Here is a 15,017-nt window from a genome sequence, read left to right as displayed (position 1 = left end):
AAGTCAATCGGATGAACATTGAGGATTTTAGAAATGCCAACTTAGTTGTTGAGTATTGGCCTATGTTGACCTTTTCGTCCATGTTGACCTCAAAAAGTAATTGGCTAGTTGAATTCAGTAACCTGAAATATAAATCCTCTTCAAATTTCAAGTCAATCGGATGAAAATTGAGGATTTTAGAAATACCACCTTAGTTGTTAAACTTGGTTCTGTGTTGACTTTTTGGTCTATGTTGACCTTAAAATAATTGATTGGTTGAACTAAGTGACCTGAAATATATATCCTCTTCAAATTTCAAGTCAATCTGATGTAAATTGAGGATTTTAGAAATCTCACCTAAGTTGTTAACCTTTTGACCTCAAAAACAATAGGCTTCTTTGTTATGACAAACTCTACCATGTGGTGAAGTTTCGTGAACATCGGTTTAAAATTGTGACCTGAAGGCGATAAACAGACAGACAGACAGACTGACTGACTCACAAAATCGACAAACCAATATACTTGAAAAATCTTCGATTTTGCAAGTAACAAGAAAGACGTCATGCATAGCACGATACTTGCAAAATCCAAATAAGTAATGGTTGCCATGGAAACTAATTTGGTAATTTCGAAAATTTTACCTATCAAATATTTTCCAGGATTGAATGTTATGCACAACAAATTTGGTTGATCCATTTTATAATTGTGGCCTAATAGATGTTTTACACGTTTCTGATAGCCTTGACCTTGTAGTTTGACCAAACTCTCCTCACATATACGGCACATGCATGTAAAATGAGCTGCTTAAGTTTCAATTTGATAATCTGAAAAATTACTGAGGTGTGGAAATAAAAAAAATTCACAAAAAGGCCCATTTGATTATAATGGGCTGAAATCGTTGTCACGGAAACCATTGACATGTCAAAAAGGCTAAATCGAGCCTTCTGATTTTTGATGAACTCTCTGTGACCCAATATACAAATCCTTTTCAAATTCCAAGTTAACAGGATGAAAACTGACGATTTTATATGACCTTGAGCTTTGACCATTTGACCTCAAACAATAGGCTTCAGTGACCCAATATGCAAACCTGTTCAAATTTTAAGTCAATCGGATTAAAAGTGATCTATGTGACCTTGACCTTTTGACCTCAAAAACAATATGCTTCTAAATTTTGATTGGTGAACCAATTCAGTGACCCAAACATGAAATTTCTTGAAGAAAAAAAGCATCGTCTGTATATTACAAGAAGACACTATAGTTGTTTGTATTTTGTGTGTCTAAAGGGGTCAAACGGGTGTACTGGACTAAAGGATCTACGTAGTCTAAATGTTTTATAATGGTCTATCGGGGTCTTAAGCAATATAAAGGGTTTGATGGGGATTGTCGATCGACAAGGGGTCGAAGGGTGAAGGGGTATAAGCGGTTCAATGGGTGTGAATGTCTTCAAGAGTCAAAGGGGTCTAAACAGTGTGTTCTAACAGTAGCTGCAGGTCTAAAGGGTCGAAAATGTTCAAAGAGGGTCAAAAGGTTTAAAAGGTTTAAGGGGTCTATAGGGGTTCTGTAATGGTCTATAGGAGTCTTAAGGGAACTATAATGTCTAAAGTATTTAAATAGGGTCAATGGGTCGAAATGGTCAATGTGTTGAAAGAATGTTAAGATCGAAGGGGTCTAAGGGGGTATTAAGGGTCTTAAAAGGTTTAAAGGGGTGTAAAAGGCATGTTCCAATAGTCTGTAATGAATAGACATAGTCAAGTTCTAATAAGTAATTAATAGACATACTCATGATCCAAGTTCTAATGAGTAATTAATAGACATATTCATGGTTCAATTCATGTTCATACGATACATAACTAATAGATATACTCACATTGGTCGCCCGTGGCTTTACCTCGACGAGAGTTCACCATCCACCCATGTTTTTGGTTTTATATACAGTATATACATAGATATAAAGTGAATAGAATTAAAATTGAAGATTTATGTGACCTATTGACCTCAAAAACAAGAGTCGTCTTGCTTGTGACTATCTCTACCAGGTGGTTTGGTTTTGATAAAGATCAGAGTGAAATGTGACCTGTAGATGATTGACATACAGAAAGACAAACAAGCAAAAAGATAATAACAGACCAGACCAACCAATATACTTTCAAATGTTCGATTTCGCAAGTAACAAACAAACAAACAAACAGACAGACAGACAAACAAACAAGGGTGAAAATATAACTTCCGTCCACCTCCTGTGGCGGAAGTAATAATGACAGAACATCAGAGTTTTATGTGTTTTGTTCTACAACACAATCCCCTCCATCTGAGCTGAATGCCAACCTCTATCTCTTTATTTCTATTCTCTCTCTGAATCGACGACATGCTCCTTCCAATCTTTCAAGACCGCTCTGCATGTTCACCTCATGTTTTATCCCGTACACATTTCCATTCTCTTCTCATCTTTCCGATTCAACCCCATTTCTTCCTTCCCTCTCCTTCCTGCGATGCAACTACTCATATGCAATGTGTTGGTGTGTTTCTTTCTCTTGCTGTTTCTATTCGATTCTTCGTCAGTCTGTGTACCTTCTACGCTCGATCTTTAGCTCCTCCATGAGCTTATATTTCCCAGCAATGTTGAACGAGGCTTCTTCAAACGTAATTGCTTCATTTGCAGGAGGAAAGGAAAAAATAAAATAAATAAGATAAAATAAGAAGCCCTTAAAGCTAAAGAATACCTTGAATGCAAAGTTGCTGAAACCACAAAAACCTTTAATGACAGAGATAAAAAAAAAAGGAGGCAAAAAACCAGAAATAACAATGAAATTGAAAGGGAGTAAGGAGATGAGTCAAGACAGAGGAGAGAGCAGATAAAAAGAATGGCCAGTAAAATGAATGTAGTTCACAGCCTCTGAATAACATAAGCAGTTAATTAACCATTCATATAGAAATGATGAATTCACGTGGGAAGAAAACTCAAGCTTTCATTTTATAAACTTCATTTAAAAAAAACATAAAAATGTGATTGAGTTTTGACCCTCCCCCGTCCTCTTTCCCAAGTCGAATTTAGAGACTCGCCATGTAATTCCTGCCATTGGGTGACATTGCGTGAAAATCGAGGGCCATTCTATTTTCGCCGTGCTGCTTCGGAAGGCTGCCCGGTTTCTTTCAAAGCATCCTAATGCTGTAAAAATAGGTCATTCAATGCTAATAGGTACAGTGTGTTCCAAAAAGACCTGGACAACTTTGGTTGTTAATATATTTTGTGCCACAAATGATACAATGATACCCTTTGTTTTATATGATACAGAAACTCATAAAGTGTTCTTTGTTTTCAGGTCTGGTGGTTTTAATGTAAAAGAAAATGACGACTCCACAAGATAAAGCTCAGTGTGTTGAATGGTTCATCGAGACGAGATCCGACAAGCAAGTTCAGCATAATTTCCGTACAAGGTATGGAAGGAATCCGCCATCGCGGACTAGTATCAAAAAGTGGTAAAGGAGGTTTAAGGAGACTGGAAGTTGTCAGAAACAGAAAAGTACCGGTCGACCAAGCACGAGTGCAGCAGACGTTGAACGAGAGTGCGAATCATTTCAACAAAATCCCAGAAAATCAAGTTGATGCACATCCAGAGAACTGGGACTACCAACCACCACTGCACATGGGATTTTGCATAAAATACTGAAGCTTTATGCCTACAAGGTGTAGATTCTGCAGGAACTCAAACCAAATGATGGATCCAAATGCAAGGTGTTTGCCTTGGAAATGCTCAGTCGCATAGAGGATGATGAAGATTACCTGAAAAAGGTTATGTTCACAGACGAAGCTTGCATGTACCGGTGATCATGCCGAGAAGTTTTCATGTATCGGGGAAGATCAACCGGCACAATGTGAGGATCTGGGGGTCTGAAAACCCCCACGTGGTCATTGAACACATACGTAACAGTCCAAAGGTCAATGTGTGTTGTGGCCTTCTCCATGACCTCTTGGTGGGTCCGTTTTTATTTGCGGAGGACACAGTGACCTCAACAATTTACACGAACATGTTGGAAGGATTGGACTTCCACAGATTGAAGACCTGCAACCCAATGTCATTTTTTTTAACTGGACGGTGCTCTCCCTCATTGTGCCTTAGTCATTCGAGCCGTCCTGAATGAAAATTTTCCAGATCGCTGGATTGGCTGAGATGGACCAACCGCCTGGCCCCACGATCAGCAGACATAACCTCCAATGATATTTTTCTGTGGGGGGTTTGTCGACAACACCAAGGTGGCAAATCTGCGGGATCTCCGTTCTCGGATCACAACTGCAAACACGCTGATGGACATAAACATGCTGAGCCGAACATGACAAGAATTCGTGTACCACCTTCATGTCTTCCATGTGACAAACGGAGCTCACATTGATGTGTATTGATGGTGTGCACAAAACTTGATGAGTTTCTGTATCATAAAAACCAAAGGGTATCATTGTGTCATTTGTAGATCTAAATATATTAACAACCAAATTTGTCCGGGTCTTTTGCAACACCCTGTAGATATTCAGGGAAGCTCCACACTTTCTTTAATCACCGAGAAAATAAATAAATAGTTGCACACTTAGGGGGTTTAAAATCTAAAAATGGGATTCTTTTTATTATTAACGGTTTACTTATGAAGGACAGAAATATACTTGTATGTTTATCGTACACCACACAGCAGCATTGGTTCCACTTTTAACTGATTGGGGGATTTCTTTAACAATTCATACATTCTCAAAGGGGCCTTCATGGGAAATTCGACTTAACTTACAGCAACAGAAGAATAATTCTCAGAGGCAAAAAATGGATAAGTTTGCCATTGGTCGTTGTGTCTATTTTGTGAATCTTTGGGTCAACAGACCCACACTGGGTACTTCATATCGGGTTGATAGGGTAGCCGATACGTACGCACACTCGCCTCTAAGCTGTCTAGTCTGAGTATGAATCCCGACCCAGCTGTAAACTGTCATCCCGGTGTTTCACAGGCAAGGTGATTCATCAATGTGTGTTTGTATCCACCGATAGTCCAACCAACTCAGTGGTTCCTCGGATGGACATTCAACTGGGCGTCCCGTCTGCTGGCATTGTTGGTGGACGTTAAAGATCCCACGGCGCTCTTTGCAAAGAGTAGGTGAGCTATCGCCGGCACATTGGCCAAATTCCAAATTTCTGCCCAAACCTACAGAGAGCATTGCATCAGCGGCACAACCGCACCCTCAGTCGATGATGCTACCCCGCAGCCTTGTGTTGCATACGACAGAAGAAGAATTTGAAATTAATACTAAACCTGAAAATAAAAATTCACAAAATACGAACTTATGCATGTATTTTTTGCATAGAGCCGTATCTACAGTCAGACGTTGTTAAAACATCCGTTGCACGTTCGTACAAGGCGGCATTCCTATCGCAGACACTTGCATTGAAGTTGGACTACTGATGCCCGTTCAACCCATAAAGCCTACAAAATGCATTTGTTCAAGTAATCAATGAAAACATAAACTCTATCATGCAGTTCTTAAAACATGCATTTGATGGATCCTTGCGGTTAATGATTTGGTGAGAAAACATCAGGAATAAGAGAAATTCTTGAAATTTAGCAAAATATGTTGGTATGGACCACCAAACTCCATGAAGGCTTTTGGACCCGTGCATTGCAGCGACCACCAATACGAGTCCTTTTGAGTCATCAAACCAAACCACTTATCTGCCGGTTTTGATCAAAGGTAAAGACTTCCTTCCTCTGCAGTGGTCACATTTCAAATCATGTGTTTTACACGCAATACTTGTGGTTAGTTTAGAGGTAGAAAAGATTACAACTAACTTCAAAATGCTTGAATGTCCACCTTGTGTGAGAATGTAACACACTTTGTCAGTAACATTTAGGATTAAGTCACAAATGGCGTGAGATTGACGTACTACAAGTGATGAAAACCCTCAAAGCGACTACGGAAACGCTCAGAGCTTATGTCGCCAACCAGCTGTGAACTCCAACACTTTCTGCAGCTCATGACTGCTCAGCCGGAAGTCTTGAAGAAGCATTTCTTCAGTAAGCTGCGGCAAAACATTCCCGTCGATCCGCTCTCTTAAAAAGCGAGCTATCACCTCCTCTCGAAGTCTCAGGAAGCGCAAACAGTTGCACACATTCTCCACCGATAGTCCAACTAACTCAGTGGGCAGCTGACAGGTTGTGGAGCTCGTTGCACATGATGAGGCATTTGGAAACGGGGGATTCATTGTGACGGTTCTCGAACCTTCTGAGCTGCTGGAGGAGTGTCGACCAGAAATGTCTGTGGAGAAACCAAACTTTTTAAGTTGTGGTGGAGAAAATGGGAATTGTTGGTTGCCGGGAGCAGTTGTGAAAATCCTGTTTGTCGGGTGATGTGGAAGCACAGGTCGCAAAAGTGCCTTAGGTTGTTTATTAATACAACGACTACCAGGTGATGACTCGATAAGTGGTGTATTTTGGATATCTAACATATGAGTCAGAGTTTCCAATGGATCTGAAGGCACAACAGGTGCGATTGCTGCAGCCGTGGTGCTTTTACAGCGAGACATGTCAACATCGTTTGTGCTGGTTTGCAGTCTTGAGATGGGGTTTGGTGCTGCATCACCCTGTCGAGGCATAGCAGAGCCCTGTTGGCCAATACTCATGGCAGGAAATCGAAAGCTGCCTTCTGAACTGTGACAGATGCTGCCGTCACTCTCACTGGAACCAACACTCCACGTTTCTGAGCAAGAGGTTTTGCTTAACTGGCAGTCTGACAGTGAGGGTCTTTGAAGCTCAGGGGCAGATGGTGCCAGGCACATGCGTTCGCATGACCAACTACATGGGTAGCAAAATTCCACTACAGGTTTCGAAGGATTAAGGCTCCAGCCACATGACGTCTTGGGAAGCCTAGTGGAGAAAAACAAGGGTATGGAAAAAAAAAAAACACAGTTTGCATCACAATTCATTCTTACAGTATAAATCAGACTTTTGAAACGATAGTACCGTAATTATTCATGTCTTAAAATTTTCTTAACACATGAGATTGATATTTCTAATGTGGCCATGTCATTAAAAGTCTCGGATTTCTATTCCTGTAAACTGAAAGCAATGCACGCAAGTGAGTAAGTGGATGTGTGACCAACATGATAAGGAGAAAACATTTGTGTTAAAAAGGAATTGAGGCCATTTTGGGAGAAAGCATGGGAGGGGGTATGGATATAACAGTGTGAGGGGGGAGTTGGGAAGCTAGACATATTACCATGGTGATTTTTAAGATAAGATAACGAAATAACAAATGATGTGATAATTAGCAAGTCAAAAGCAAATGCTTTTGTAATCCACCCACCAGTTAGGTGTGGTTCCTCTAGATCACCTGGAACTTCACCATGCCTGAACTAAGTCAAGGTGGAACCGAGCTGCCGGTCTCCATAAGTAGAGGAAAATTCTCAGAGCATATATTATTGCCCTCCCAACATATACAGCATCTGAAGTAACAGATATTTTGGCAAAGGCATATCGGTGTGACAACCTTCTATATAACTTCAACCCATAACAAACAACCGCGTGGGATTTTTCAAGAGCTCCCAGAAGAACAAGCATTCCAAAACAGGGAAATAGGCAAGCATTTCTGCAAATGGCTAGCACTTTTGCACACTCACCTGTAAGGTACTGTATGGTGGCCTGCAAAAGTATTCACCCCCCCCCTCCAAAGTTTTCACATTTTGATACCACCTGAGCTAATTTCATGATGCTTTCAAATTAAACTTAACATGTAGAATGGTCACAAAACTACGACAAAGTGAAAAAAGCGAAGAAAATGAAGATAAAATGTGAATAAGTTAAATTAGAGAAAAATCAGATGATTCTCAGTTGCATAAGTATTCAAAGCCTTTGCTGAATTACACCCAAAATCGCTTCACGAACAAATTATTTGTTTGAAAGGTTTCAAAATAAGTGTAGTGGATTATACCTGTATGTAATCAGTGGTTTAACTTAAAAATTAATCTCCCCACTTATCTAAGGAGTTTTAAGGTGTAACTCACTTGGTCAACCAACAAGGCAAACATGAAGACCAAGGAGCTTTCCAAAGAAGTCAGGGATAAAGTGGTGGAGAAGCTCTGTTCAGGAGAGGGTTATAAGAAGATTTCAAAAACACTCATTATCCCTTTGAGTTACGGTGAAATCCATCATTAAGAACTGGAAGACGTATCATACCACCTCGACTCTACCCAGATCAGGTCACCCATTCAAACTCAGCAGCCAAGCAGGCAGGAAACTGGTTCGGGATGTCACGGTAAATCCAACAATGACTGAAAGATCTGCAAGGCTCGATGTCTGAGATGGGGGTCAGTGTTCATCAATCAACAACATCCCATTCCCTTCACAAAGCTGGCCTTGATGGACAGGTGGCAAGAAAGAAGCCATTACTGAAAAAGACATCTAAAAAAGGAGTTTGTGAAAAAGTATCTTAATGACACTGCAGACATGTGGAGAAGTTTTGTGGTCAGACGAGAGAAAAAAAATTGAACTCTCTGGTTGAAATTCAAAGCGTCAAGTCTGGTGCAGGTCTAACACTGTATGTACATCACCCAGTCAAGACCATCCATACTGTCAAACATGGTCATAGCAGCATCATGTTATTTGGCTGCTTATCATCAGCAGGGACTGGTAAGCTTGTCAAGATAGAAGGGACAATGGATGCTGCAAAGGACAGGAAAATCCTTCAGGAAAATCTACTCGAGTCAACCATGAATCTGAAACTGGGTAGGAGATTCACATTCCAGCAGGACAATGATCCTCAACACAAAGCTAAGCACTTGGATAATACGTATAGTAGCAGCAAATGGATAATATACTCGCAACAAAGTAAACCAGCTTCAGTGTCGAAGGACTTATAAATGACTCCATGGATGTGTAAAATGATATCTTACTGCATTCAGTTATTCTACAACTTCAACGATCCCCAAGGTCGCTCAAATGAGCCACAATTGATGACGTACACACACGAGAAGCAGAGGAATCGAACACGTTTCTTACCTTTTTAAAGGTTTATTTATAATGAATATGGGGGAAAATGTGTACGAGATGAGCAGTTCAGAACAAAGCATGCAAATCAACAAACACAAAGGGGGAGAAGGGAATATGACCAAACTTATATACAATTATGAGAAATAAATAAAACCCAACCCACACTTGGGGCCACAGATCACACTTATACAAGCATTAAAACTGCAGGCAAGGGCTTTCCTTTGGTATGAAGTGCAGGGTGTAAAGGGACGATGCAGCCCATTATGGAAGGCAGCCACAAAGTGAGCCAGCAACAAAGTAAACCAGCAACGAAGTGAGCCAACCATGAAATGAGCCTAAAGATGAGATAAACCACCCACGAGGAGAGCCAGCCATGATGAGCACCTCAGGACATGCACCCTCCATCATTTCCACTGCGATTCTTCTTCACATTACAGTCCTCTTGCAAGCTGAGAGCTCTGGTGTGTTTGTTCTCTCGGCCGCCATTTGTCCCTCTGGGTGGTGTCATCCTCCATGCCGTCCCACCCACAGGGCGGCCCCAAAAAGTTAATCCATTGCCTGTTTCCGGGCCCCACAGTGGATTCGGACATCTTTCATCTGCTTGGAGGTCAGCTATCACCTTCATCAACCATCCTTGCTGCTTATACTATATGGTGTTAGCAAAAATCACTTCTGCTTCGCTGTGGAGTTGGATACTTAAAATAAGTGAAATGAAACATTTTGAAAAGAACAAATTATTCTCACTCAGATTTCAACATCACCGTAATGCATATTATCAAGATGCTTCAACTTTCTTTATACAAGAAGATGCTTTGTAATTCCAGATACCACCGGGGGCCCAAGACGATACACATTTACAAAGAGAATTGGGGTCTTCCCCCCACCTTAAACTCCATTCCCCAGATATGCTACCCTCACAGTAACCACACGTGGGGTACCCTGAGGCAACTTCCAAAATTTGCTTGGATTTGGTTCAGTAGTTTTTTTTAGTTTTTGAAGCATAGAAAGCAAAAACAAACAAACACCAATTGAGCTTCATATATTAGATAGTCCCTCACCCTAAATAGTTGCTGCAATAAATATTAATAGTTGGCAGTCGCTGCAAACAGAGGTACATAGACAGCACACATGGACATGGAACAAATGGGTAGAAATGACTCTCCGTGGGGATGTGTGCGTGCCTGCATGCTTGGTTACGTGTGCGCGGTGCATGGGTTTCGCGGGCACGCGGATCAAACTTGCACCCGGGCATGTGGTGCTGGAGCCATGGTGGAGGTTACACGACCAACTCGTCAACCATGCGCTTTGGCAGGTATCTGATCACTGATCCATACCTCCACTGGTACATCACAAAAACTACCATTCCTGCCAATATCCATCTACTCCTCTCTCTCCAATCCTTGTGGGTGCATATAAAACTCAACTTAAAACATGTTTACTGTTTTTGCTGCCACTACTTTTTCAGTTGACTGCTTGTCATCCTTCCAAAGTTGGCAAAATGAGTGCCAGCTTGCTGGAATCCTGTGTCGGAGTGGCGACCCGTCCAGGATGGTACCCAATAGCCAAGGAGACTGCTTAGGCAGCACCAACGCTCTGCACAGGGTATGGTCCCAATGGATGGATGGACACTTTTTCAGGGAAACTCTGTCACGCATTTACTACTCTTTGAGTGAAAGACACTGCCTTACATCATCCTAACTCTCATCATACTTACTCCCAGGATGTGGTCTCTGGTCTTGGTACTGTTCATTCTATTGAAAAACATCTGCAATTATTTTGTATCTACCCTTCATTAGCTCGACTAATGAGTGTGTGTGTGTGTGTGTGTGTGTGTGTGTGTGTCTCCTCCATAAATCCAATACCATGAAACCGAGGGGCTGAAACTTTGTATGCATACTGAGGGAACTCCAAGGAAGTGCATTGTTGCGTACTTTTCATTGGTGCCAATTTGGTCATACTTTTACAGCATGAACTTTGCTCCATTTACTTGTCCAAGAAATAGCAGTAGTGTCGGCATGGTTTTTAAAATCTGGTTTCGAACCAATCATTTTGCCCCACACGGCGAGGGATATTGAAGACTTCTCTCTTGTGGGACGTGGAGAGGAAGAAAGGGCTTTCATTTCTGGCAGCTCACCATTTTACATCTTGCCTGGCAGCTCACCATTTTACATCTTGCCTGGCATCTCGCCATTTTACACCCTCATCGTTCTCCTTGCCTGGCATCTCGCCATTTTACACCCTCATCGTTCTCCTTGCCTGGTAGCTCGCCATTTTACACCTTCACCATTTTACATCTTGCCTGGCATCTCGCCATTTTACACCCTCATCGTTCTCCTTGCCTGGTAGCTTGCCATTTTACACCCTCACCATTTTACATCTTGCCTGGCATCTCGCCATTTTACACACTCACCATTTTACACCCTCACCATTTTACATCTTGCCTGGCATCTCGCCATTTTACACCCCCATCGTTAACCTTACCTGGTAGCTCGCCATTCTACACTGCCTTTCTGCTTGTCGAGCAGCTCGCCTTTTTACACCATCATCGTACTTCTTGCCTGGTAGCTCGCCATTTTACACCCTCATCGTTCTCCTTGCGTGGTAGCTCGCCATTTTACACCCTCATCGTTCTCCTTGCCTGGTAGCTCGCCATTTTACACCCTCATCGTTCTCCTTGCCTGGTAGCTCGCCATTTTACACCCTCATCGTTATCCTAGCCAGGGAGCTCGCCATTTTACACCCTCATCGTTCTCCTTGCCTGGTAGCTCGCCATTTTACACCCTCACCATTTTACATCTTGCCTGGCATCTCGCCATTTTACACACTCACCATTTTACACCCTCACCATTTTACATCTTGCCTGGCATCTCGCCATTTTACACCCTCACCATTTTACATCTTGCCTGGCATCTCGCCATTTTACACCCTCATCGTTCTCCTTGCCTGGTAGCTCGCCATTTTACACCCTCACCATTTTACATCTTGCCTGGCATCTCGCCATTTTACACCCTCATCGTTCTCCTTGCCTGGTAGCTCGCCATTTTACACCCTCACCATTTTACATCTTGCCTGGCATCTCGCCATTTTACACCCTCATCGTTCTCCTTGCCTGGTAGCTCGCCATTTTACACCGTCATCGTTCTCCTTGCGTGGTAGCTCGCCATTTTACACCCTCATCGTTCTCCTTGCCTGGTAGCTCGCCATTTTACACCCTCATCGTTCTCCTTGCGTGGTAGCTCGCCATTTTACACCCTCATCGTTCTCCTTGCGTGGTAGCTCGCCATTTTACACCCTCATCGTTCTCCTTGCCTGGTAGCTCGCCATTTTACACCCTCATCGTTATCCTAGCCAGGGAGCTCGCCATTTTACACCCTCATCGTTCTCCTTGCGTGGCAGCTCGCCATTTTACACCCTCATCGTTCTCCTTGCCTGGTAGCTCGCCATTTTACACCCTCATCGTTCTCCTTGCGTGGTAGCTCGCCATTTTACACCCTCATCGTTCTCCTTGCCTGGTAGCTCGCCATTTTACACCCTCACCATTTTACATCTTGCCTGGCATCTCGCCATTTTACACACTCACCATTTTACACCCTCACCATTTTACATCTTGCCTGGCATCTCGCCATTTTACACCCTCACCATTTTACATCTTGCCTGGCATCTCGCCATTTTACACACTCACCATTTTACACCCTCACCATTTTACATCTTGCCTGGCATCTCGCCATTTTACACCCCCATCGTTAACCTTACCTGGTAGCTCGCCATTCTACACTGCCTTTCTGCTTGTCGAGCAGTTCGCCATTTTACACCCTCATCGTTCTCCTTGCGTGGCAGCTCGCCATTTTACACCCTCATCGTTCTCCTTGCCTGGTAGCTCGCCATTTTACACCCTCATCGTTCTCCTTGCGTGGTAGCTCGCCATTTTACACCCTCATCGTTCTCCTTGCCTGGTAGCTCGCCATTTTACACCCTCATCGTTATCCTAGCCAGGGAGCTCGCCATTTTACACCCTCATCGTTATCCTAGCCAGGGAGCTCGCCATTTTACACCCTCATCGTTCTCCTTGCGTGGTAGCTCGCCATTTTACACCCTCATCGTTATCCTAGCCAGGGAGCTCGCCATTTTACACCCTCATCGTTCTCCTTGCCTGAGAGCTCGCCATTTTACACCCTCGTCGTTCTCCTTGCCTGGCAGCTCGCCATTTTACACCCTCGTCATAATCCTTGTAATGTCGTGGTAGAGGTGCGCCAAAGCAGACACAGGCCAGGGGATAGCACAATGCTGCTTTATTGCCACGAGCGAGCGTGTGAGCGTACGATGCCCGTAACTCCACTTTATTACGTACTCGATGCACTCTACAGCCACACGACTTATAGGCTCCACAGACCACAACGGATACAACAAAGCCTCAGGCGGCGCGCACTCCTATATCCCGTGCAGGCACGTGACCACTCCAAAACCACTCCTCCACGCTTCCACCACACTCCCCGCATCACGCCCTGCCCCCGCAGGCCCAGTACACCACACTCCCCCTCCTAAAACCATGATTATAAAATGACCATCATAATAATAAGCATAATCGGCACAGAATACCATGATATAAAAGCAGAGAGGCACAAAAAACGATAATAACCAAAAAGAAACACAGGCACATCACACCATATAATGTGTCGATGCGAGCGAGTTGAACTGCAATGGACAGGTTCCGAAGACTGAGTTGCACGACGAACCCACAAAAACCCTGACCGCGTTACAGATATCAAGAAGCAAGGCGGGAAGCACAGCATCGCTACGCAGCAGAAGCGCCCCCAGGCGGCTCATGCTTACACGCCCTCCGGCGAGGTCACGACGACCCCCCCGAGCAAACCTCCCCCGGAACCATCAAACGCCCCCGGCCGATAAGGCGCCACATCTCCCCCAGACAGACCTGAATCAGACAAACATCCCGAGGCCGGAAGCCCCGTTGTCTGGAAGCTCTGTGGCGCCAGCGCAGCCGACCTTGGCGAGAACAGAGAGTTGCGCCCCAGGGCGCCAGGCACGTCTGACCTTTCCGAAAACAGGGGTGGGGGTAACGCTGAACAGTGAACCAGCCCCTGGCTCTGAGTCGATCTCTGAGACCCACACGCGAGTCGAACCGGCAATTAGTCGGCTGCAGTCCCAGCAATGCCATACAAAACCACACATCACATCCAGTCATGCCATAAAGCAACAAGAACATCGTCTGCGCAGATGCAAACTCCCCTTTTCGTACAGCGCGTTCTCCCAATATAATCCCCACACATGACAGGGTAGCGACCCATTGGACTGCCCTCGCAGCTGGAGACCAGAAAGACCTCTTTATTTGCCACGATCACCCCCAAGGCCTTCATATCACATCGGTCCTATCGAACATCCCATCGATTGATCCCAGCCAAACATATTCTCACACACGAACTGTCGGCATTTATTTTAACAACGCTAAACTGCATCACTCGAGCAATGAAAATCAAATACGCAACGAACAGCAACCCATGAATCACATCACGTGTCCGTCTCTCGGTTGTCGTCGCGACATTGCGATGACCTGCTTGTCGTCGACGGTCGCGATCCGCGAACTTCTTGAACGTGACTGACTCGCTCCAATCCCCCGCTGAAATCGCCAGAACGACACGGGCGCACATTGTATCATGAGCGCAGCCGAAGCGCAAGAGCTCATCGCGGCTGGCATGGCTCCCGTTGCTCCAGAACCGTACATCATCGTCGCAGGAAGCAATGAACGGCAGCCCACGCTGCATCGTCGCGGGCCCGTCGCCGGAACCTCACCCTCGCATCTCGAGGGAGGCCCGGGCCCACACGGAGGTACGTGCCCCGAAGGAGGCACAGGTGCACCTGGAGGTACGAACTCCGAAACAGGAACTGTGAGCCCCTCCCCTTGCACCACAAACCACGGGAGCGCAACCCACTGACCCTGCTGGGCAACCAAGACGTGTGCCCTGCCAACCGCCGGCAGCGCTTCACCGGCATACGTGTGCAAT

General features: G+C 44.3%; 1 protein-coding gene across 1 annotated transcript in view; it reads right to left on the bottom strand.

Moving 5' to 3' along the window:
• Nucleotides 1-2,719: 2,719 nt before the first annotated feature.
• The window catches only part of LOC147020397 (GRB2-associated and regulator of MAPK protein-like), a 64,006-nt gene continuing 51,708 nt past the window's right edge, over nucleotides 2,720-15,017 (bottom strand). The window contains exon 6 of the mRNA XM_085895723.1: nucleotides 2,720-6,879. Within this exon, the coding sequence (XP_085751849.1) occupies nucleotides 5,940-6,879 (940 nt within the window). The 3' untranslated portion in view covers nucleotides 2,720-5,939. The remainder of the gene's footprint in view (nucleotides 6,880-15,017) is intronic.

This window comes from Eptatretus burgeri, chromosome 9 (genome assembly GCF_056783735.1).
Source record: "Eptatretus burgeri isolate ZD-2024b chromosome 9, Ebu_testis_v1, whole genome shotgun sequence".
NCBI classification, from domain to species: Eukaryota; Metazoa; Chordata; class Myxini; order Myxiniformes; family Myxinidae; genus Eptatretus; species Eptatretus burgeri.
The sequence above is the reverse complement of the archived record's forward strand: the minus strand, read 5'-3'. Positions and strand labels throughout refer to the sequence as shown.